The sequence below is a fragment of the Scleropages formosus genome, chromosome 11 (assembly GCF_900964775.1).
Source record: "Scleropages formosus chromosome 11, fSclFor1.1, whole genome shotgun sequence".
NCBI classification, from domain to species: domain Eukaryota; kingdom Metazoa; phylum Chordata; class Actinopteri; order Osteoglossiformes; family Osteoglossidae; genus Scleropages; species Scleropages formosus.
The window spans coordinates 10,733,541-10,759,117 of record NC_041816.1 but is presented as its reverse complement, the minus strand read 5'-3'; the positions used below and the strand labels follow the sequence as shown (position 1 = coordinate 10,759,117).

General features: G+C 42.3%; 1 protein-coding gene and 1 long non-coding RNA gene across 4 annotated transcripts in view; one reads left to right on the top strand and one right to left on the bottom strand.

The window, feature by feature from the left end:
- Positions 1-17,460, top strand: part of LOC114911943 (uncharacterized) — a 19,390-nt gene extending 1,930 nt beyond the window's left edge. The window contains exons 2-3 of the long non-coding RNA XR_003798009.1: positions 780-984; positions 15,972-17,460. This is a non-coding gene — a long non-coding RNA (uncharacterized LOC114911943). The remainder of the gene's footprint in view (positions 1-779; positions 985-15,971) is intronic.
- tmod2 (tropomodulin 2) lies at positions 9,442-25,577 on the bottom strand. Of its 3 annotated transcripts, none has more exons than XM_018763575.2 (10): positions 25,366-25,577; positions 19,659-19,852; positions 19,325-19,481; positions 14,082-14,204; positions 13,103-13,177; positions 12,852-12,982; positions 12,661-12,768; positions 12,414-12,557; positions 12,130-12,274; positions 9,442-11,490 (listed from the first exon to the last, which is right to left on the bottom strand). In XM_018763575.2, exons 2-10 carry the CDS (start codon positions 19,782-19,784, stop codon positions 11,459-11,461), a joined length of 1,041 nt encoding a protein of 346 aa, XP_018619091.1. In that variant the 5' UTR covers positions 19,785-19,852; positions 25,366-25,577; the 3' UTR covers positions 9,442-11,458. The 3 variants fall into 3 exon arrangements, with proteins under 3 accessions (XP_018619091.1, XP_018619092.1, XP_018619093.1); XM_018763576.2 differs by having other exon boundaries at positions 25,371-25,577; XM_018763577.2 differs by lacking the exon at positions 25,366-25,577 and adding an exon at positions 20,244-20,356.

The window sequence follows — 25,577 nt, the reverse complement described above, 5'->3', positions numbered from 1 at the left end:
CTCTGAAACTGCTTGTCCCAAGCAGGATTGCAGCGAACCGAAGCCTAACCCAGCAAAGCTGGAGGGGGAGGGGACACACCCAGGACAGGACGCCAGTCCATTGCAAGGCAACCCAAGCAGGGGTTGAACCCCACACCCACCAGAGAGCAGGGTCTGGCCAAACCCACTGTGCCATCACACCCTCCTGGGTTGAATGATGTTATCCCTAATTTTTTAATGTTTCTATATGCATGCTCACGCACACGCACGCACGCACGCACGCATGCACACACACACTGATTGAACGCCTCAAGAGCGGTGTGCCTGGAGCTTCTTCTTCTTAACTTCTGTCATGTGAAAGCTCCCCTCATTCTCTACCACAATATACCCAGAGGCACAGTTTCAAATCTCTAACACCTCCCCATATTTCTAATGTTACCTGAATTTACATGTTGATGTTAGGCCAATATAGGTAGGGAAGAATGTCTTTATGTGGTGTGGTGGTGGAAGCATAGCAGTTTTCCACCAAGTGTTTCCATGCTTTTGCAAAAGCCCTTGATCACATGGCAAGCTGCAAGCAGCAGCAGTGAACGAAGGGCCAGGGGCTTCAGTGGGGCTCTCTATAACACCTTTTAATGAATAAAATCACTGCTCCTCCATTCCCAGTTGTGAGTACCTGCCTCAGCAATACAAAGTGGTGCACCTGTTTGTCTACATACCCTGTTTATGCTGTATGAAGCTGAAATATGTGATTATGTTTGCTTAAAATGTTACTTTTGTATTTTAATGTGCACACACAGGCTTGTTGAATGAAGTGTGAGTGAAGGCGGTCCGGGTGTAGGCCCAGGGATGTTGTGGTGGGCACTGTGTCCCTGCGGGTGAAGTGGCTCTCTACTACCCGCTGGGGGGAAATACAACCTACGGCACACGTGGCAGCGGATGGAAGCATGAATAACTGAGGACCTTTGAAAAAGCACCACTGACTGAAATAACACAAGAGAAAAGGTATATGGCTTTATTACTATATGAGCTCCTTTTACACCTGTCATGAAAGGAAAATGACCACATTACTCTCAAAAATGCTGCTGTATTAAAAAGGGTAGATATCCTTATAAATCATTGTAAGGATTTTTAATTTGACACAAACCGGTTATGTGGGATCTTAAGTTAGTATGCTTATATTTCTGATGCTCGTCTGCTTGTCATCTTTGGCAGCCCATCTGAGATGAAGATCAAAACACAGATTCTCTCATCTCTGGTAACTGTAAAATTTAAAAAATCATAATTTCCCAATCCTGATTGCACTACCACATACTGGATATTTACCTTTATTTATTATATATCTACCTCATTTTAAACATTTTATTTTAATGTTGCATGTATTTAAAGCATGAAATATACCAAAAAAGTCCTTGTATAAAGAGTATTATTAACCCATATATCAATAGGAGTTACACTCAAATTTTGTGCTATAAATAGTTTAAGGGTGACGGTGGGATGTAAGATCACACTTGGGCCAGTCTAATTGTTGCGGCCAGGCCTAAGGCTAATATTAGCCTTTGGAATGAGTTCAAGCTTAAAATCTGGTCTAGAGAAAGGGTGAAGGTACGACAGGCTCTGAGTTAGGGTCCGATTAATGTGAAGGGTCAGACCTCTGAAGAGCAGAACTGTTAGGGCAGGTCTTAGAGCTATGAATACTGGTTATGTTTTGGGATGAGGTTATGCCAAAATTTTGGCTAGAGATAAGACTGGGCTGAAGCACAGGCTGAAATGTCAGTGTTCACCGTTGCATTTAATAAATGTCACACAGATAGTTGAATTGCATATTTTGGTATATAATTTAAAGGTCCCTGAGCTCCTTGTCTGCAATGAATATGAGGCTCTTGCGACCTCTGCTGGTGAGTTGCAGACACAGCACAGTGATCACCGGAGCGTGTCTTCTGCCTCGTGCCCTACATTTACATTCATTCGATGATTTTCTCCAAAGGGACTTATAATGTTAAGGTTATAATTATGTACCCATTTATACAGCTTGGTAATGTTACTGGAGAAATTGTAGGGTAAGTACCTTGCGTAGAAGTACTATAGCCAGAGGTAGGAATTGAACATGCAACCTTGGTGTCTAAATCAAACCAGTACACTACCAGCTATCCTCTCTGCCTTATCCTTTAGGGATAGGATCCAGACCACCGCAGCACTGCATTGGCCAAGCAATTATAAACAATGGATCGATTCCATCCTAGTATGGGGTGCTGGGGTCACTACTGCGGGCCATTTGGTTTCTGTACACACAGACCGAGAGCGGTGTCCGCATACTTGGAATTAAGTCAAGCCTGTTCAGTGTGGGTGTTGGACTCTGCCAAGGTTGTGCCTTGTCTCCACTCCTGTTTGTGGTTTTCATGGACAGCATATCAAGGTGCAGTCGAGGTCAGGAGGGCATTCTACGTGGATGACGTCTCTGCTTTTTGTGGATGATGTTGTCCTTTTGGCACAGGCACATGGTTGCCTCCAACACGCACTGGAACGGTTTGCAGCCGAGTGTGAAGCGGTTGGTATGAAGATCAGCACCTCCAAGTCTGAGTCCATGGTTCTCTCACAGAAAAGGATGGTACGCCTCCTCCAGGTAAGGGGAGAGTTTTTGCCCCAGGTCGAGGAGTTGTATCCTGGGGTACCTTGTTCACGAGTGAGGGATGAAGGGAGCGTGAGATCGGCTGCAATAGTACTGCAATAGCAGCGGCAGCAGTAGTGCGGTCACCGTACCGGACTGTAGCGGTGAAGGGGGAGCTGAGCCATAAGGCAAAGCTCTCCATTTACCGGTCGATCTACGTCCCTACCCTCACCTATGGTCATGAACTCTGGTTAATAACCGAAAGAATAAGATTGTGGATACAAGCAGCTGAAATGAGTTTTCGCCGCAGGGTGGTGGGACTCACTCTCCGTGATAGGGTGAGGAGTTCGGCCATCCGGGAGGAACTCAAGAGCAGAGCCACTACTCCTATACGTTGCGAGGAGCCAGCTGAAGTGGTTCGGGCATCTGGTAAGGATGCCCCCTGGGCCCCTCCCTTTGGAGGTATACCAGGCACGGCCAACTGGGATGAGACCCTGAGGTTGGCCCAGGACCTGCCGGAGAGATTATATCTCTCAGTTGACCTGGGAGCAGCTGGGGATCCCTCGGGTTGAGCTGGAGGAAGTCGCGAGGGACAGGGATGTCTAGGCTTCTCTGCTCTCCCTATTGCCACCGCGACCCTAGAAGGACTAAGCAGCCAAGAAAATGGATGGATGGATGATTCTGTCCTTCTTTTAGTATTGCAGCTTTTACATGCTGTTATTTTGTTGTTTTATTCCATTGTTATTTTTTTACATTTTTTTAATTGAAAAATGCAGATTTGCTGATGGATGGATGGATGGATGGATGTTTTATAGTTTACCGTAAGCTGTTTATCTTGTGGGGGTGTGGTGGCGCAGTGGGTTGGACCACAGTCCTGCTTTCAGGTGGGTCTGGGGTTCGAGTCCCGCTTGGGGTGCCTTGCGATGGACTGGCGTCCCGTCCTGGGTGTGTCCCCTCCCCCTCCAGCCTTATACCCTGTGTTGCCAGGTTAGGCTCTGGCTCCCCACAACCCCATATGGGACAAGCGGTTCAGACAGTGTGTGTGTGTGTGTTTATCTTGTTTGTTTTGTAAAGTGCTTTGAGAGACTGCTCTTACCGTTAATGCACCATAAAAGAGATTAATACTACCTGAGAAGACAACTGTCATTACGTAGTTATTGTAACCACACGTAACACTCCCATCCCTTCTACTGAGCTATTTGCAAAGTATCATTTGCAATGAAATATTAAATCGGATCAGTAATTCATAATGATATTTCCTTTCAAGAAAATTATCTGTGGCTTATAACATCAAGTATGAAGTACTCTTTTAAATTTTTGGTACTTTATTTAAAACTTTTTTGCTTTAGAGCCTGTTATGGATGACAAAGACTTGTGAGATATGACACATTCCTGTCAGCATGAACGGAGAAGTGAAGGGAAGGCAACATTGCACGTGGTGGTGGTGGTGGTGGGTCTGCTGACCTTGTGTGGTGTTTGATGTTATCGAGGAGCATGCACTGAACTCAGATTTCCGCTCTGAAGGAATTACTTGTGTGAGCTGCCATCACATTTTTCAAATTTTACAGTACAGATTACATTTTCTCTGCAGTCTGAATTCTTTGAAAAGGACCTTTCCTTGTACAAGGGAAGCCTATACTGAAAAAATCATTTTTATTTTTTTCATGACACAAAATGAGGGCCTTTAAGAATTACAAACACCAAATTGATCTGATCTAATCAAGGGTGGCCTCAGATCTCTCAGCTACAAAAAAGAAGTCCTTCAGACATTTTCCATGCCTTTATACTTCCCAGACAAATTCAATGTAACACATGCTGCCAGTTATTTGTACTGGAAATAATGTAGAAAGGGCAGCTGTTACGGACCATTTCGTCATTTTTGGAGGAGAATCAACACCCTAACTAAGGTCACCAACAGCAATACCCTGAAAGAGATGAGGCAAATTTCTCATTATTAGAAAGGATGCCTTCAAACAAAACAGCTGCAGATGTTTGGGCCCCCTAGATCCATCTGTAAGCAATTACTGAGTAAAGGACCTTACACAGATAAAATCATGTGTATTGCACTTGTAGCATGTTCAGCCATCTTGGGAAAAGCAATAGGAAACAAAATCTTGAAGCAATCAGAAGACAGAACAGTACATAATACAAGAGCAGTAGTCTGATGCATGGTCACCATGCAGGGTGGGGCAGAAAAGCATTTGCCAAATGAACAAATTTAAATATAAAACATTGCATGAATACATGTGATTGTGTGTTCTGTGATTGAAATGTTTACCCACAAGCTCTCCAACGTCATGTAGATTTCGAGAGCAAAGGTCAAACTTCAACGAGATTAAGCTGCAATGGCATGTTCGAAAAGAACTCGAGGCAATACCAGAGGAACAGCCCATTCCAAGGATGGCTGACCATTATTGCTCTATGGCTGTACATGATCTGCGACCCCACATTGCCTGCAGAGACAAAACTTTCAGTAACCCCATTTGTTGGATGTACCCCATGCTCAAAGTGACATTGCCTGTGCCAGTTTTACTCTGTTCACCAAAGTAGCTCAGCCATTGTTTACAAACATGATCTAGAAACCTCCCTCAGTCTTGTGCAAGCATGTTTTTTACAGGGAACTACAAATCTACTAAAATTTTACATACATCTATAAGATGAACAAGTTGCGTATAATTTTACTGCTCTTACTACAGCTAAATCTTAGTTTTATCTGTTACCATAAATAAATCTCATGTTTTATTAATACTTTGCTTATCTGATCCTTCTGTCATAAGAGACTTAAAAGTATTTGGTACATTTACACAACAGGGTATGTTTTACGGGAGTCATTTGGTGTAAATACCTTGCTCATGACTACCACAGTAGTGTGAAGTGGATCTTGCTTAACCATTATGCCACCTGGTGCTATAAAGCAGTGATGCCTGATGAAAAGAGTCCATTCTGTTTGTTTCGAAAGGGTGTTAAAGTGCTCCTGGGACTAATTTTCTTCCATACATCTGAGATTTGTCCAATTCATTTTCATCACTGTTTTCCCTAAAACAAGATGTTAAAAATTAATCACATTAAAAATAAAAAAATTAAAAAATTTCCCACTCGCCCCCCGTTTTGCAGGCGGTCTTACTCCTTCAAGCTCGGGTCCTCTACCAGAGGCCTGGGAGCTTGAGAGTTCTGCGCAGTATCTTAGCTGTTCCTAGGACCGCGCTCTTCTGGACAGAGATCTCGGATGTTGTTCCCGGGATCTGCCGGAGCCACTCTCCCAGCTTAGGGGTCACAGCCCCAAGTGTTCCGATTACCACGGGGACCACTGTTGCCTTCACCTTCCACATCTTTCCTAGCTCCTCTCTCAGTCCTTGGTATTTCTCAAGCTTCTCATGTTCTTTCTTTCTGATGTTGCCATCGCTTGGGATGGCGACATCTATCACTACGGCTTTCTTCCTCTGTTTGTCCACCACTACTATGTCTGGTTGGTTAGCCATTACCAGTTTGTCAGTCTGGATCTGGAAGTCCCACAAGATCTTAGCTTGGTCATTCTCGACCACCCTTGGGGGTGTATCCCACTTTGATCTTAGGACTTCCAGCCCATACTCGGCACAGATGTTCCTGTACTCTATGCCAGCCACTTGGTTATGGCGTTCCATGTATGCCTTGCCTGCTAGCATCTTACACCCTGCTGTTATGTGCTGGATTGTCTCAGGGGCATCTTTGCACAGCCTGCACCTGGGGTCCTGCCTGGTGTGGTAGACCCCGGCCTCTATTGATCTTGTACTTAGCGCTTGTTCCTGTGCTGCTATGATTAGTGCCTCTGTGCTGTCTTTCAGTCCAGCTTTGTCCAGCCGCTGGTATGATTTTTCGATATCAGCCCCTTCTTCAATCTGCCGGTGGTACATACCGTGTAGGGGTTTGTACTTCCATGGTGGTTCCTGTTCTTCCTCGTCCTCCTTCTCGGGTTTCTGCTGCCTGAGGTATTCACTAAGTATCTCATCAGTCGGGGCCATCTTCCTGATGTAGTCAAGGATCTTTGTTGTTTCATCCTGGATAGTGGCTCTGACGCTCACTAGTCCTCGGCCTCCTTCTTTCCGCTTAGTGTACAGCCTCAGGGTGCTGGATTTGGGGTGAAACCCTCCATGCATTGTCAGGAGCTTCCTTGTCTTGATGTCAGTGGCTTCTATCTCCTCTTTTGGCAAGCTTATTATGCCAGCGGGGTATCTGATGACCAGCAGGTCATAGGTGTTGATAGCCCGGACCTTGTTCTTCCCATTCAGCTGACTTCTCAGGACTTGCTTTACTCTCTGCAGGTATTTGGCAGTTGCTGCTTTCCTTGCGGCCTCTTCATGATTCCCATGCACCTGCGGGATTCCAAGGTACTTGTAGCTGTCCTCAACATCTGCTATGTTGCCTTCTGGTAGTACAATCCCCTCAGTTCTGACTACCTTCCCTCTCTTTGTTACCATCCGACTACACTTATCCAATCCGAATGACATTCCGATGTCATTGCTGTAGATCCTGGTGGTGTGGATCAGGGAATCGATGTCTTATTCACTCTTGGCATACAGCTTGATGTCATCCATGTAGAGGAGGTGACTGATGTTTACTCCATTCCGTAGTCAGTATCCGTAGCCAGTCTTGGTGATGATCTGGCTGAGGGGGTTCAGGCCTATGCAGAACAGCAGTGGGGACAATGCATCTCCTTGGTAGATGCTGCACTTGATGGTGACTTGCGCAATTTGCTTGGAGTTGGCCTCTAGGGTTGTTTTCCACTGCCCCATTGAGTTCCTGATGAAGGCTCTTAGTGTCCTGTTGATCTTATATAGTTCTAAGCATTCCAGGATCCATGAGTGAGGCATCGAGTCATAGGCTTTCTTGTAGTCAATCCAAGTGGTGCACAACCTGTGTCTGTCTGGTCTTGCAGTCTCGAGTGACTGTTCTGTCTACCAGTAGCTGGTGTTTTGCTCCTCTGGTGTTTCTACCAATTCCTTTCTGGGCCCCGCTCATGTATTGAGCCATATGCCTGTTCATCTTAGCCGCTATGATACCTGAGAGCAGCTTCCATGTTGTGCAGAGGCAGGTTATCGGGCTTTAGTTGGATGGGACTGCTCCTTTCTGGGGGTCCTTCAGGATCAGGACTGTCTGGCCTTCTGTTAACCATGCAGGGTGGGTCCCATCCATTAGCAGCTGGTTCATTTGTGTTGCCAGGCGCTCATGGAGTGCAGTTAGCTTCTTTAGCCAGAAGGCGTGGATCATGTCAGGGCCTGGTGCTGTCCAGTTCTTCATACTTGAGACTCTTTCTTGGATGTCTGCCACTGTGATGGTTACTGGATCCTATTCAGGGAGGTTGCTGTGGTCTGCTCTTAGATCCACTAGCCACTGGGCTTTGTTGTTATGTGATGTTTCCTTCTCCCATATGTTTTTGCAGTATTGCTCAGTCTCCAACCTTGGTGGGTCCGCTCTCATGTTATTACCCTGCCACTGAGAGTACACTTTGGATGGTTCTGTGGAGAACATCTGGTTTATTCTTCTGCCCTCTATCTCTCTTGTGTACCTCTTCAGGCAGTTAGCCAAGGCTGTGAGTCTTTGCTTGGCAGTTTCTAAGGCCTCAGGTATAGACAGCTTGCTGTACTTCTTAGGCAGGGTCTTCATCACACCTTTCTGCAGTTCCGATAGCTGGCTAACTTCCCTTCGTGCTGCCTTGATCTTGGCCTCTAGCCTTCTTTTCCATGGAGGATACTGCTTCTTATGCTTGGTATACATCTTGTATCCAAGCATCTCAAGGATCACTGTTGCTGTGTTGTACATCAGCTGGTTGGTCTCAGTGATGGTCGCAGTAGGGATTGTTCGTAGTGCTGCATTCACATCTTCTAGTAGACTTTCAGTAGGTACTTCACTTGGTTTTGGTAATTGGCCACAGGGGCTCCAGGTGTCCTTCTTAGCCATGATTTTATCTCTTAGGTCAGCTGCTCTTGCATTCAGCTTACAAGGGCTCATTGTTCTTGGGGCTTGGTATCTTGGAGCGTGGGGATATCTCCCCCCTGACCTGTTGTCCTGACTCCCCCTTGCCGTAACATTTGTGTTGTACCTCATCAATCTCTAGTTGTGATAGCAGTTGTTTCTTGCGGATGTTGTAACACAGAGCTACTGGTTGTTTAGGCGTTAGTCTTGATGTTGGGTTCGAAGTATCCATAGGTCCCACATCCTCTTCATGTAACCCCTTTCACTGGGGTTACTTGTGTAGTAGCATTCCCACAGTTCCCTATTCTCATCTTTTGTCCATGGATGCCTTGTTTTAGTTCCAGTAGCCCACAAATAAGATGACCATATATATATGGTCATCTTAAAGGCCAGGTTTCCTATCTGCCATAAACAAAAATAGCAGTTTTCTATGTTAGTTTGCTACATGTATGGATCTCAGTATATTTAGGCCATGTACTTGCAACACTATGTGCCAGGAATGATGTAGCACTATTACATTATCCAAAAGGTATGCATAAACACTCAGAGAAAAAGGCTCCAGTTAGAAGGCTTCCACCTGTAGATCCTTCCAAGCATTACATGGGCCAGGACTACATGCTAGTCTCCATGGTAATGACCGTCATTTGCATTCTTCCACTTCAGCCCCACCAAATGCCAATACCGTTCTTTCAGTAGGGGATCAAAGACTTCATTCCTTTTAAAGCAGCTTTTAAAAAACTAAACTCAAAAACCTTTTACTTTAATACAGCATGTTTACTGTATTATAATAAATGTATTTTTATTACACTTTTCTTCATGTTCACCCACAGAATGTATGTTCATAGTCCTGCCTATAGAATGTCCTAAGAACATACTGTAGAATTCATAAGAAAAATCCAAAACAGTGATATGAAAAACATTTATTACTTGGTTTGTTTCACTAACAGTACATATAGTAATATTTCCTCTTTTTAAGCTCAGACCTGTAGTATGCATATGATCTCAGCAGTAACTTAAATTTAGTGAATTACTTTGGCTAACAAATTTGGAAAAATCTGCTTCAACAGTCTGAGATGGACATTTATAGTACACATAACTATTACATAATATTGAAAGGGCAAAGCCAAAGACCAATCCACTTTTTGCATACATAATTTTTCTTACAAGAAAAACCGCTTAATCGGTACCCATCATAGAGAACCCATAATAACCGCAATCTGATTCCAACAACATTAAGACTATACACAGAGAATCATGGATTTACTAAACATTTATAGAAAATATTTTAAAATAATTGAATGCATTAAAACATAAAAAGTCAACATACATGTAGATACGTGGTTAGATTTCCACAGCGTGTTCGGACAGCTAATGTTAAAATGACAACGGTGAATTGGTTGATTCATGCACCTTTAAAAACATGCACATTGCCCTGTGCCATCCAGTTGTTCTGTAGCCTACAGCATGCTATAAATTCTACCGTTTATATTTACGAAGTTCAGACAACCAAGTACCGGAGTGTAGCACATAACAGTGAGGCTGCATTTCAAAGCTGTAGACATTATTTGATATTAACAGTATTATATCACAGCTATGTAAATTGGTTGTACAGTGCTCAGTACATGTTCCCAGATTCTATAATTTTTTTATTTAAAAAAAATTTCCTAGTACTTCTCTAATGTACTTTGTATGTGATAAAGGACTAGAACACCAAAATGGGAATGTCTTGGAATGAGGTGTGAATGTTAAAGCACGCATCTTTGGCATGACAGAGAAGTTGCTACTTGAGTGGACTTTTCTGTTAGAGTGGAGTCCAGGTAGCACAATGACCTTACATATTTATGTTTACAGATAATCACTGCTAAAACTAAATTGTTTTGGCTAAAAAGAAAAAGAAAAAAGACCACATATACTTGGTTAAACCACCATCTTTGTTCAGCTTGATCCCTTTTCCTGCAGTGGAGGGGAAACAAAAAAGTAACAAAGCATGACCTGGAATGAAACTCAATAACTACTATAAAAAAAAGTATTTACACACTGCCATTGAGAGATATGCATCTATACAGTGCAGTTTACACTGTCCACAGCTCAGGAAAAGCCAGAGTACAACTAGCAAACCCTGTCACCCCTTAAGAGTGTGTGAACAAGTTTATAAAAGAATGAAGGCAGGCTACCATGTGAGCGTGTGTGTTAGTGCTCTCCAATTCCAGTCGCCAACTCCTCTACAGTATTAAACAGTCCCACTGTCAACATCACCACATGTTTGAATCTACAAAACAGAAGGCCCGACTAACGTTTTCTACAATACTAAAGAAGAACTGTCATTACAATGTGGAACAATGCATTTTACTTCCATTAAATACACACAAAGCCATGTGTGCATCTATATATGGTGCAGCCAATAAATTCTAAGACTGGCCACTGTGTGCTGCTGCTGTGCTAGATGTGCTAATGGCTTGCAACCATAGCACTGTCACGTATATAATGCAGAAACTATATTTCCGTATTCCTTGTTATTTTACATTGCATCAGTGCCTTTTTTTTTTTTTTTTTTTTTTTTTTTAAAACACTTTCACAATGGTTCTGTGGTACCAAAAAAAAAAAGCCTAAGAATGCCAAGATATCAAAAGTGGTAAACATGTGGTCATGCAGAACGGTGGGTGTAACGTAAAGATCTTAAGAAAGCAAAAAAAAGTCACTAGACTCAATTATTTCTGAATAACATAACAGTAGTAAGAACTAGCACAACAACAGTAATATAAACAATTAACGGAAAGGGCTATTCCAGTCATTTCCCTTCTTCTCAGAATGGTGCTCCTTGAAGATGCTGTGCCCCACCGTTTGGCACAAGACTTTGCAGTACAGCTGAAGTAATTCCAACAGTATGTGCCACTTGGCGCATGGCAGTCGAGTTCCCCGTCTCTACGGATCGCCTTCCAGTCTCTTCCTGCGGACTGAACACAAACATGAGATGTGGATGCTACGCAGCAGACATCCAAGCAGCATGCTGCGGCACGCCACACACATGTACAAAACCATAAAGTCAACACATAAAGCATTAAAACCTCTATTTGTTTTAAATGACAACTGAGCACTAAGCAAAACAAAGCAGTCCAGCTGATTTGGGTTAAAGAATCGGTTAGATCAGAACCTTGTCCACAAAAACGCATATCCAGTGTTGTCAGTCCATGCTGTTAATCAGAGGGGTATTATGGGTGAGGAGGAAACCAAAGAAAGCAGATGTGGACACCACAGCTAGGAGCATGGAGACCTTTGCCAAGAGACTGCATTCTTAGGCACCCCCCAGAGCATCATGGGCTGAATGAAGACTGCACTGATATGAAAGAGTCTTTATGGCACCGCAGACAGGATGGCAGTACTTTGCTTCATAGCTTAGGTTGAAAAAACAGAAACCACATAAGCGCTTTGCTAATTTAAATTCAAAACAAATGAAAAACTAAACAAATTCAAAAACAAATTAACGCACTAAAAACTCCTGCACTTCAACTTCTCCAATGGACAACCAGTAGTCCAACAGAGTATAGAGTTTCTGTGCAAATGGCACACGAACAGAACAACCCAGAAGGCCTTACCCAGGTCGTTGTTTTTGGTGATGGCGGCAGCGGCCCTAGTTCTTGGACCCTGCTGTGTGAAGTGGTACCCAAACTTGAGAATGCTTGTGTTCTCTTCCAGCATCTTTGCAATCTCCATCTCTGCTGTGGTTCCCAACTGCTGCCGCTACACAACCCAAGACAAGAATGGAGATCAAACAATACGTCCAGGTCCATTGCAGACCATAGGTATAAATCCAACATTTCATGACAAACAGAACTAGTGGTAGCAGACACACGCAGTCTGTGTCAACAGAGCTCCTTACCTGATTGTCAATCTTTATCTCGGTGAGTGTTTCATTGTCCCTCAGGGCTTCTACCAGGGCCTTAATGCCCACACTGGTGATGAAATTGGACTCCATGTTTAGACTTTTTAAGTTCTTATTCACTCTCAACATGTCTGCAAAGGCCTACAGTAAAACAGCCAAGGGACATGTTTATATTCACAGAAAGAGTGTAAAAGGTACACAAGTCAGTGCTTACTTTCCTCTAAGATCTAGTTTTGATTCTCACCACAGCAATGGGGTCATTGCTCCGTGTTGCTGCCAAGCTGAACTTCTTCACATGTGTGTTTTTCTCCATGGCCTTGGCAAGGTCCTTCAGTGTAGGGATGGGAATATTCTAGAGTGTGAAAACAGGGATGTCACACACCTGGCGAGCACATAACATTGGCTGAAATCCTCAATGGTGAAACTGCTATGTACCTTGATGTTGTTTAAGTTGACTTCTGTTAACATTGCATCATTAGACCTTATCCTCTGTAAAGTATCCTCCACGTTTGTGGGATTTGGGGGCTCGTCAAAAACGGGCTTCACTTTCTCCCCTTTGATGACATCTGCAAAAGCATCAAGGACAGCAAAGCTATTTTTTTCCAACAGAACACAAAGCAGGATACATAGGAAGTTTAAAATATCACTGACAAAGGCAAAATCTGAACAAATACACTGTTACTCACTGTTGTAGCCATCTTTACTGTTGGTACTATCGGAGCTTTGGATGCTTGTCACCAGTGTATGGACACCAAGAATAGCTGAGAACAAAGAATAACCACAATGTATTCAATCAATTACATGTTCCTTGCGCATGCAACTTTGAACCTCTGATGACAGCATCTACATCGGCTTTGAAACAGAGCTACAGCTCAGTGTGTAACTACAGCAACTTAGAGCCAAGCGTTACTGAGGACCCCTTTACCCGAGCTAAAAGGGAGTCCACCAAGACTAGAAGTGAAGGGCTAACTTTTCCAGTACTGAACTGAATAAAAGCAAGCAGTTGTCTCACATTGATTGGTTATACCTATAACTCCTAGTAAAGAAAGAGAAGAGTAATGGGCTACTTCTCTACTCATTTGTATGCTTAGTTGGAAGCCTCTAGAAGTGTAAATTGTGAATGCAAATAAATGAGATCTGGCTCTAATTCGGTGTCTAACTAAAAGTAACATAGGACTCAAGAAATAAAGAAATACTGATGCCTGATATAAAATATTTTAAGACACACACAGAAGTTTTAGAAGAAAAAAATATAGTAAAAACTAAGATGATTTTATGTCAGCATGGACTGAGCTAGTTTCAGCTGGCAGAAGGCACATTATGGTGTGAGGAGTTCTATTCTCTGCAAGGGCTTTGGGGACCAAATGGACCGAACAGTCTCTTTGTTGTCTTATTTTCCATTTCCTGTCCATTAAACAGGCTATCAAACTAGAGGCAGACATAGATGTATTATACTGGGCCCAAACAAAAGGCATTCTATCTACAACAGGGCTCCAGTACAGAGGGCTCTGGGTGATCAGTCAAGCCCAGTGCTGAACAATCGCACATTTCACAGGGCCTGTGAAAATAAAACCTTACAAGAGTGTCTAAAGTTTTTGGGTTTTGTTTCCCCCCTCTCAAAGTTTCCCGTCAAGCTGCCAAAGGATTCATCTGCCAACTTCATACCTGCCAGGTCAGAGAGCTCAGTGTCAGTGGCACTAGAGAGGGCTTCTTCTAATTCTGGGTCGAGGGTTGTTACTTCCTCTTGCCGTTTTTCAACAGGTTTTTGCTTTGGCACCCACGCTTTACCTGGGGGGGAAAAAAAAAAAAAAAAAAAAAACCATCAAATTTTACCACACACTCAGCTAGTTATGGTACATATGACTTATCTCTCAGTGGCCAACTTCCTCTGTGTTCACAGTTCTCCAAAATCTAAAACTGAATTTAATCCTCTGACAAGAACGCATCAAGAGGGTGGACATGTTCACTTTCCATAGACAAGATAGATTCTTATCCATTCCCAAAAGACTTAGAGATTATAAAGGAATTCAAACAGGGGAAGAATTAAATAAATACAACATGCTCCTACGTAATAGTGACGAACCAAATTACAGGTATTATTCTGAAACCTTCCAGCACTGATGTCATTTTTACAGGATGATTTTCATGGAAAAAAAAATGTTCTTTCCAAAGAAATCTGTTCATAATTAATGAACGTCTCCAGGGAAGAAGACATCTGGAAATCGTAATCTAATGCACAAAGCCTTGTTTTTAAAGGCCAGCATCTAGAACCAGTTTGAAGCTAATTTTAAAATTAAAACAAATGTTGACGTATGTTGTTTGTTCACATATTCACACAAGTTGTAAATTAATCACGCAAAACACAGCAAGTAAGTGGTTCACCGAAACCTGGAAACCCCGTGAATGACATAAATATACAGTACTCGGATTTCTTTTTTATGGGAAAACAGCTTTCCCCTTTCCACCAATGTCATGTTGGTGCTATTATGAGAAAGGAATAAAGGGCCCCAACACGCTGAACCACTGCTTTCCTCAGTCGCTAATAAAAGGCAGCGAGAATATAAATGCAGCACATTTCCATCGTGTCAATGGCCCAACTGGTTGTTCAACACAGTTTCAAGGAGGCAGTGTTGCCTGCAGCTGGATATCCAGGCCTGTAAGTGATCCCTACTTTATCCTTCCTTGTTACAAAGGACCACTTCCAGAAGGACATGCACTGGGAGAGCTTCTTCTCTCAGTCAAACAAGAATTAACCCACCATCTGTAACCGAAAGTGAACCAGTGCAACACAAGTCAACAAGTAAACACAAAGGCAAACGGTACAAAGACGACCAGAAAAGTTCTCAATGTTATCTGTACAGCAGTGGAAAAGAGAAAGTACCCTCTGAACCATCGGTCCTAATTTTACTGGGTGGTACCGCGGCACAGCAAGTTTGGATATTGATACAAATCTGGCTCTGTATGCAGTTTGCACGTTCTTCCAGTGTTCCCGTGGGTTTTCTCCCGCAACCCAAAGACATGAGGGTCAGGTGAACTGGTTACATTAAAATGCTCTCGTTGTATGACCGTGCGAGTGAAAATGTGTTACGTCACTTCTGAATAAACAGCAGTGAGTTATTGCAAAGTGTTAAGCACGGTAAGTATTCTTGGACAAACGTGTGCGCTAAACAATAGTTAGTAATCAGCTAAACTAATAAACAGAAATGTATAGCGGCCAAACTCTAATCAAAAAGATCAGTTTTTAGAATTGTGTTTACAAATATGGAATCCATCACCTGTCATGAGAAGGACTTGAAATGAAAATCCTTAATGTCTTACAGTGATGGCTATAAGAACTTGACACCAGAAACCTTAGAAAAAAACAGGGGTCTCTAAAGCACTAGCCAACTGTGATGTTGCCGTGGAAACTGACCATTCTGTTTAACACAGAGAGAAGTGCTGTTGCCACAGATCCAGGACACCATTGTGTTGGTGTGAGAAACTTGGCCGGCACACTGAAAGACAGAGCCCCTCTCTGCCCCCTCATTCCCTCTCCTCCGCCTGCTTCCCCTACAGAGAGGGCCTTGACGAGGACCAGCGGCACCGTGGGAGCCTGCGCTTCCTGAGGGCCGCTGTGCTCCACAATCAGGCCGCCATCAGTGCTCTTCCTGTGGGAATCTCAACGATCCACTTGGAATGACGGGACACACGCAAGACTGCCGGAGTGCCACATTCTGCACAGTTTGAGTGAGCAAAGTGGGTCACTGAACACAAGACTTGCTGGACAACTAAGCAGCTATAAATAAGTGTCACACACTTTACAAATATTAACTAATAGTAATTACTAATAGTGGCATTACCTGGGAGTACTCACTGTCAACGGGCAGGCAAGTCTACTGTGTGCTTATACATTGCAGAGCCAAGGGTGTTGAGACATCAGGGGCGTGTCGAGCAGTCTGCCTCGGTGCCACATGGTACCATACAGCCCATGTCATACGGTGACAAATTACACTGCTCCACCAGCTCAGAGTTCTAATGCAGACCTGCAGCAACCAACTACTTAAGCATACAGATACAGTACAGTAGCATAGACCTCATTTAAACATTCATATAGATCAAGAGGGCATTAAGAAAAATCATCTCTTAGTGGAATCAATGTAAGGCATCAACCAGACAGTTAAAGCCCAATGATATTTCAAAAATTTAATAATTCATATTAACTATGGCAGACAGTACTGGTGCTGACACAGTGTCAACTAATGCCATCATTGAACGCATCACCACCCAGTGACTGACATTTCATGACCTGAATCTGGGTCACTCAGCCCGGTATTAAGAGGCTTAAGACTTCTAATCTATACAAAAAGTCTATCTTTGCAATAATACAAAAGAGTTTTCCTCAACTTTTAAACTAATTTGAAATATTTCAGACACTTTAGACAGAGAGGACTGTTTCTCCTTCATAGATAAATCAGATGATGAATTTCATCTTGAAAGAAAACAATATTAAGAGACATGGAATGTATCAAGCATATTTCTGACATCTTCATCTTATCCCACTCTCCCTTTGTTTGGACCCCTTGGGCTCCACACTCATGGTTCTGGAATTTCTCTGGAAAGGTTCCAAGAAAGCTTTTTTTCTGAAACTTGGAGATTTTGGGCTTTTCCATAGTTGTGACTGAACCTCCACCCATTCCCTCACCCCCAGCTGTCATTAAAGAGCCTGTGTTTTCAGACATTTTTAAAGCCTCCTCCAGTCCCTTTGACTCCACAACCTGTTGTATGAATAGTGAATGAACAGAACCACATGGCTAGGTGTGTGTAAGAGGTACTGTATTTACTGTATCTTTTAAAAAATATTAAAAAAAAGCCAAGATCCCTCACCACTGAACAACTGCTTGCATCACGTCTGGGAATTAAGGACCACAAGAGAGTACTACTTGGTGTAAATGATCAACGACAAGTCTGAGCTCATAGGTGTATCCATGTCAATCAACTTAACATGTTAGTGAAGAGGACAAGTAAAGTCAACTAAAAGAGGCTGATAGCTAAGATCCATCACCAGTTTTTTTTTTTTTTTTTTTTTTTTTTTAAATTAATGTCTAAAAGTGGAGAATAATGCTTCTAGGAGATATGTAATGAAACAAAATCAATTTCTGCTGCTTTTACCAAATAAAAATCAGAAACAGTTCATACTTAGATGCATCTCTACTGAATACATAACTTACCGATCACTGTAGAAGAACCCCATTATATAGCCGAAGTGCCAACATCTACACTGATACTCACTAACCCCAACAATAAGTTAACACCAATTTTAGACGGAAAATTTCAGCTTCTTGTCCTCCTTTCGTACAATCTATTTACATTCATTCAGCTGATGTTTTTCTCCAAAGTTAATTACAATGTTAAAGCTACAGTTATTACAAGCTTACAGTTTTTTTTACCCATTTATACAGCTGGGTAATTTTATTGGAGCTATTCAGAGCAAGTACATTGCTCAAGGGTACTACAGCCAGAGGTTTGGATCAAACCTGTGACCTTTAGAGCCAAAGGCAGCAGCTCTAACTGCTACGCCACCAGCAATCTATACTTTCTAAGTTGCATTGGATGTAATGACGCAACATCTGTTTCTCAGCTGATGACAGCAGGGTTGCATAACACATTCTTATACATATCAGAGGACAGTTGGAGGAACCCTACCTTAAGCAGACTTTCCTGCTCCTTTTGACAAAGCCTAGAACCAAGAGTTTAGTTTCTACTGTGCACTTTTACTCTCTTAGTTGAAAATGGGGGCAAAACATCAGGACAGCATTAACATCAATGAAGTATGAGTGGTGGGTCTTAGTTATAGCACACAAATATCAAATCATTGCACAACACTTTTTTTTTTTTTTGAATTACCCTTTTAACACTACCCAGAGCACTCCACCCAAAAAACCAACTGACAGAATGTCATCCAACCATTTTCAGTTTTATACATATACACAGTCATTTATAAAAAGTAAAAAAGACTTACTCAGCCATCAAGCTCACTGGTAATATAACTGGCCTATACTGTGATAAAGTGCATTGCATTTATTACCACTTATCTAAGTGTAGAAAGAAAAAAAAATACCAGTGACAGAAGTATATAGGATACATAAAGTTCAGACCTTTTTCACCACAAAAAAAAACTCTGCCCTCTCTCGCTCTCTCTTACACAGAGCTACACTGTCCCCCACTATATGAGTGGCATACAAGTTGTGTAGGGTGTAGAAAGCTTTCTGTTCAAAATATGTACCACAGACTTTCCCCTCTCTTCCATCATTAAGCAATTATTTTCCTTTGAATTGTAATTGCTCCTTAATTTGTATACATCATAAGACGTAGAAGGAATCAAAGTCAAGCAGGCTGATATTTTACCGATTTATATTTATTCAAACCTAGAAACCTATTCTAATCTAAATCAGTCTTGACATTAAATGCCAATTTTATCTATTATACACTAGGTGGCCAAAAAAAAAAAAAAAAAGAAATCTGACTGCATGCTCAAGCCCCATGCTTATTTCACCTGTGCTTCACAGAAAATTATGAGATTCAGGTGATGGCATGACAAATACCAGTTCTATTTTTCTGAAACACAAACTGCCTCACAGTTTTGCTTCAAATGAAAGTCAGTCACATTCTTCCTATTCCACTACACACTCCACAAAAATCAACATAATTTTCCATTAAGCACCACAGTCAACATGTATTTTGTGTAAACAAGAGCTGGTTTTGGAAAAAAATACCCAATGCAGTAGAATACCTGCAGTATGTTTGCTAAACTACTACTACTACTGCTGCAGAATACTGGCACTGCAATGATCACAGCATTTGTGTAATACAACACAAATGGAACAGTGAACAAGTGGTAACCAGGGGCAGAACCAGTAAATAAAAAGTACCTTTCTTCTCCCCTGTGAAAGGGACCACATCTTCCCGGTCCTTGTACTCCAAAGCTTGTTTCTCCAGGTATTTCAGCAGCTTCTCCCTATCAAAGGGACCTGTGGCCGATTTAGTGGTCTGATCCTTCTGCCGCAAGCCAGCTGGAAGCAAGGCATTCTGGGTAAAAAAAAAAATAGATATATAGTTACTCAGTGCGCTAGAAATCTGAATTAGAACATTTCCAAATATAATTACATTTACAAGGTTCATCCAGAGTCTCTCTTTACCTCACAACTGGGTCCAGCTCCTGCCTCATCACAGGGTATAGCACCCATGTCTCTCTTTATCACTCACCTCTGGGTCCAGTTCCTCAAGAGCACTTTCCAGCTGTTTCAGCTCCTCTTCAGAGAGCTTGTTGAGGATCTCATCCTCATCGAGATCTTTGTACTTCTCCAAGTCCTTCTTAAATGGCAGCGCCATAACTGGAGAGGCTATATACTCGGTGGAGGCAGGCTTTTTGATCAGTACACCCAGCCAGGTTCACACTCCTGAAACACAGAATAGAAGAGATTTCATTTCTATAAGTTAAACTGTAGAAAGTTCCATTTTATTTTTCTCTAAATAAATTCACTTTCCTGATCATTTTACAATTTTTAACCAGAGCTCTAAAGCCACTACCTAACCAAAAGTTACAGCTGTGGATAATTTCTAAATTAAAAGGTAGAAAGAAGACCAACGAGCAACGCACAGCAAAAGAGGTCTTTCAATGCATTCTGCCACATTTTTAACTGATATATTTCCCCATCGGTCTTTTATAAAAGACTAGAGCTTTGTTTAAAAAACAAAAGTTATCTGAAAGAGCCAATGGGTAAGCCATGTACAGCAATCGGATTACGAAAATAAGGACTTTAAAACGGACCGCATTATTGATCCACATACCTCTAGATTTGAAATACAAGCATAACTATTACAGGGAGATTCCACCTATGTGCAAAGTCTCCATAAAGTACACCCGGATTCTAGAAGCTCCTTGTGATGTGAAATAAACAGCAATCTGCAAAAAAGAACCAGTTCTTCCTGCCGCTCTCCCATGGCGTATGACCTCATTTTTCCACATTTCACACAGTACACAACAGATGTGCCGTTCTCAAGAAACAAGCATGTTGTCGCTTATGCGACTTCTGACTCGACATTAAAACATGTCCCAGCACCCCCTCGGTGAGCAAACACCACAAACTGAGGTCTGGAGAAATAAACTGGTGCAGCCTTTAAAAGGGCACCACCGCAGGTAATGGCACTAAAGCGTTGCACTTACATGTATTATTCATAGCACACAGCTGCACAAAACATTTCACAAAAAAGTAAAAAGCAAAGACATTACCATGAATTAACATCCCTAGTACATGAGTGCTTCTTGAGATTTTGCCACTCAACCAGGTGTCTGCTTTTTTCCCCTAAGGTGAGCTGACATTAACAAGTGGATTTGCAAATTTTTTTTATAAGAGTGGTTACTCAGCCAAAAAAGCAACAGACAGATACGATTCCAGCCAGTATCTCAAAGCCCTTACCAGGTACTTTTCACGAAACACATCTGAATAAAATCCTTAAACTAATAAATTCTTGATTCATTAAGCATGTTGTATTTCAAACTAGTTATTAGCATAAATGTGTGCAAAACAACATCCCAAACCACAACCTTTGGTAAACATTGTGGAATAAACACAAAATGTTTAAAAAAAAAAAACAAAACATAAAATAATCACTTTATATATGGTTTAACAACTAAGCTTAAAAACCTAACCTCAGTGATCATCTCGAACTCTGAAAGCACTCTTGGCTGAACCTCTACTAAAGGAAATAAGCTTGACTTATTTGATTAAACAGTGTTTAACAAAAAACACAGACAAAGTCAATGCTTGAGCGGAGGAAAATCTGGTCCTGTTTAAGTGGGGCTCATTTTCATTCATTCATTCATACCGGGAAATATATATTTTTCTTTTTTAAGATTACTCATCCTTCTTCCCCTGAACTTGCAAGATGATGTCACACGGTCATGACCTGACTAAGTGAGGTGTTGCTCTGAGTCAGGCATTAATGCGGGAGGATCAACCAACGAGAGGGGTGTGTACAATTCCTGACCTCATCTACAGCTCTCACTTTCAGATCTATTTGACAGCCTTCCTGGATACCCACGAGTGGTGTGCTGCCAGCTTTGTGCGACTCGGGCAGCAGCCTCTTTCAGCAGGACTTGAGAGAACTCGCCCTCGTGAACCGAGAAAGCACACCTCAAACGCTGCCTGTACAGGCTGCTCGGGACCGTGGATTTCTTCATTCATGCTTTTCAAAGTAATCACAATCAGTTGTAAAGTCCATAGTGTTAATAACCAACAAGAAGTAGAAAACATGAACCTCTCAGAACAGAGGAGGATAATCAGATTTTAAAAAGTCAAATTTAAGGAAATCACTGAAGTCTGATTCTGTCCAACTAAGGAGTTATGGATCTAGCTCCAGTATGTTTACATTTACTTTTATTTAGCAGACGTTTTTCTCCAAAGCAACATACATATCACAGAAAATACACTTTTGCATTACATTAGGAGAAAGACATAGCTGCAGATGTGTGATTCTTAAGTACAGTTAGCTTCCTTTACCATATACACCGACGTTCATCACAAAAGTAGCTGCATAAAACTTTACCAGAATATTGACTATTCCTAATCACCTTCTTAGAAGTTATTTTTTGGATATACATATAAACATTTACATTACAATGTACACCCACCCACAGTTTCTGCACCCCACGGCGACCTAGCAGAGCGGACACCTGTTTCACATAGAACTAGTTGTAAAGAAAAGCAGATGCTGAAACAATGGGAAATGTAACCAGCAGCACCATAGACATCACAGCTAAACATACCAAAGAGGGATATTTTAAAAAGTCCTGGGCAGCGTCCCTGAGGACCTCTCTGAATGGGTTTGGGCATACATACCGTACACGGGCAGCTTTTTAGACGTTAATAAGAAAAGCCACAATAATGTCTGTACAATTTCTTACATTTATTCATTTAAGCTGATGCTTTTCTCCAAAGCAACTTACACACACATTTTCCAAACCGCTTGTCCCATACAGGGTCACGGGGAACCAGAGCCTAACCCAGCAACACAAGGCATAAGGCCGGAGGGGGAGAGGACACACCCAGGACAGGACACCAGTCCGAAGTGACTTACAGTGTTAAGGTATTTGCAATTATTTACCCCTTTGTATAGCTTGGTAATTTTACTGGAGAAGCAGTTACAGCTGGGTAATTTTACTCTAGCAGTTAAGCACTTTGTTCAAGGCCACTACAGCTGGAGGTGGGAATCAAACCTATGATCTGTGGGTCCAAAGGCAGTAGCTCTAACCACTACGCTACCAGCTGTAGCATGTAAGAGCATGTTTTCGCTGCATCTCATTGCAAAAGCACCAACATTGTATTTAGCAACTGACCACATGAAGAGGAAAAGGGAAGAATTACTATCTCAGAAAATGACTGCAGAGTTATATTTAGCAAGATGACTTCCCAACAGCACTCCCAAAGAAAGAAGGTTATGTTCCTCAGCCTCATTTTCCAATCCTGACCACTTCCTCAACTATTTCTAGGTAAAAATGGCTATTAAGATATTAAGCAATGGCATATTTAAAAGTCTACAAAATTCACTTTGGTTTGTTGACTGTTGTGTTTTGGTAAATTGCACAATAAATATAGAGCTGAGTGAAAACATGGGAGGGGTAGCTGTGGATTTGTGAGAACACCACAGCGCTATTGTGTTTGCGTCATCTATAGAGGTGTGGACTGGCCAACTTCCTTTAATTTGAAGTCTGCCATCAATCATAATTTGATTTAGATGGGGGGGGACTGTTCCAGTTGTTTGGCTGCAAGTCATACATGGTCTTTTTCCACACAGATTTTCTGGCAGATGCCCCGAAGCACTTCCTTATGACTCGTCTTTGACAAGCTGTCTACCAATAAACTCCCAAAGGCACCTATAATCCCAGCTCCTTCCAAAGCACTGCACTTGCTGAAAAGTTTCAGGAAAACGTTCGCCTCTTATTAAATAACTAAATCTGAAAGTCAGATCTGATGATATGCCTGCATACGCAACTAAATAATCAAGAACTCCTTTCGCAAAGACAAGGTCATGCATTTACAGATGAAATTACAAGTGTGGTACAAGCTCAGCACATTGTTTAAAAGCTCCTTCTTTGGTTCTTGGATGTTTGGCTCACACACACAAGCGCAGGAAATACTAGCTGCTCTACTCCTTTCTAGCATGACAGACATTTTAGGACCAAACTACTGAAATTTTTATATATTTCCTGTTGCTCCAAGTCCATTTACAAAATTATAACAATACAGATTCTCTGTCAGGCCTCATGCTTATCAGGGCATGACAGCAAACGTGAGCAACAAAGAAGGAATTTAAGGAGTGTCCGGCTAACTGTCGACTCATTAACTCAGTCGGGGGGAAAAAAAAAAAGCAATTAATGGATCTGACTAGCGCTCACAAACAAGCAATAAAATCGTATGAAGAGACATTTATTTGAGTACATTTTGCTCAGTGATCCCAACAGGAACAGCAGATGGAAACGGACATTTATCCCACACATTAACATAACATTGACCTGTATTTCACCTCCAGAAAGAATGTCTAAAGTTACCCTGATAAACCAGTTGACCAAGAATACAAGATAACGTGGCATCACTCAACAAGTTCCACGAGTCGAAACTATTTTTAACAACTTTGACCAATCTAGCGACAAAGGCTTAACAGCAACTTTAGGACTGGTTTTGTACCCGGGAGGCTGCCCTGCCCACGGGCACCTTGGCTTCGCTCCTACTGCAAAAGGAATGGATCCAGTCCCATTGTAACACACAGCCCCGGGACAGCAGGTAGTGTTATGTAAGGGCAGTCACCTCACAAAGTAAAGCTGCTGGTTCAAATCCCACTTGTACCACAATACCCTTATTCAGCATACTGCATCTACCCTTGGCTGATGCAGTAAGAACATCCTGATGCATGGGTAAATCATTGTAAAGTTTCTTGTATTACACTTCATACATACTTTTGTTTGTTGTGGATGCTTTTCTCCAAAACAACTTAATGATTTATCCATATACATTTGGGTAATTTGACTATCAATTCCAGGTAAATACCTTGGTCAACTGGGGGAGGAGATGAGATTCAAACCCTGGCAGTCTCTCTAACCACTACGCCACCTGCTGCCCAAGGAAATCCAGCACTACAACGAGTCTCCCTAGGGCATTCTTCCTATATATCAAGGGTACCGAGTCGTTTATCGAACACTAAGTCTCCTTGCACACAGCAGTCCGCTAAAAAGGTTAATAGCAATATAATCATGATAATCCCATACAACGGTGCTTCCAACCCCAGTCACAGCTGTTACCAAAAGATCGTCCATGCATGAACCGCGCGGCACTTCAGCTTCATTGCAAAAATTCGATGCAATTTCGCTATCAGTATCAATAAGTTACTTAAACCGTTAAAGAATAATGAGAGCAAGAAGAGACCGGGGGCACCAGGACTGTGCGCATCCACCCACTACCACACACGGCAGTAAGTTACACACACAGCAGGCGACAAAACCCGAAGACGACTGACTACGCACAGCGCGAGTTTTTAACGCACTGCGGCCAGGCAGAGCTCATGCACATCGCGCACTGCTCATGCGCTCAGCTGTGAAAAGCACACGCTGGACTAGCAGTGACACACACACACTCAGGCGTGGTGGAGAACACCATCTCTCTCATGATCATGATCTGAACACACACTCACCAGGGGCACGAGCCGGCGGTCGTTCATGATAACTAACTACTCACATACAAGCTGAAGCTGGGTAAACTAACTAGTGATGTCATCTCAACATTTTCTAATGGAAAGATCACCTCACAATCCTACATGTTAAACAATCAACCCCGTACAGTGTAACCGACCCGCGGCTAGTCGGGTGGTCATTGATTTAAAATTAGAAGCGTTCCGAGTTAGCGAGAATCAATCTTACCTTACCAAAGAGCAACACTCCAAAAAAAGTGCCGCAGCGAAGAATGCTTAGTTATAAAGCAATTGAGGTTTTTCGATGTTAACTTGCTGTAAACTACTAGCAGTATTTCCGATTGGAGATTCTCGCCTGAACTGTCGCACCCCAAGGGCGGCAACACAGGAAGAGAGATATCGGGCAAGACTACGTACTGCGGCGCGAACAGACTGACGGGA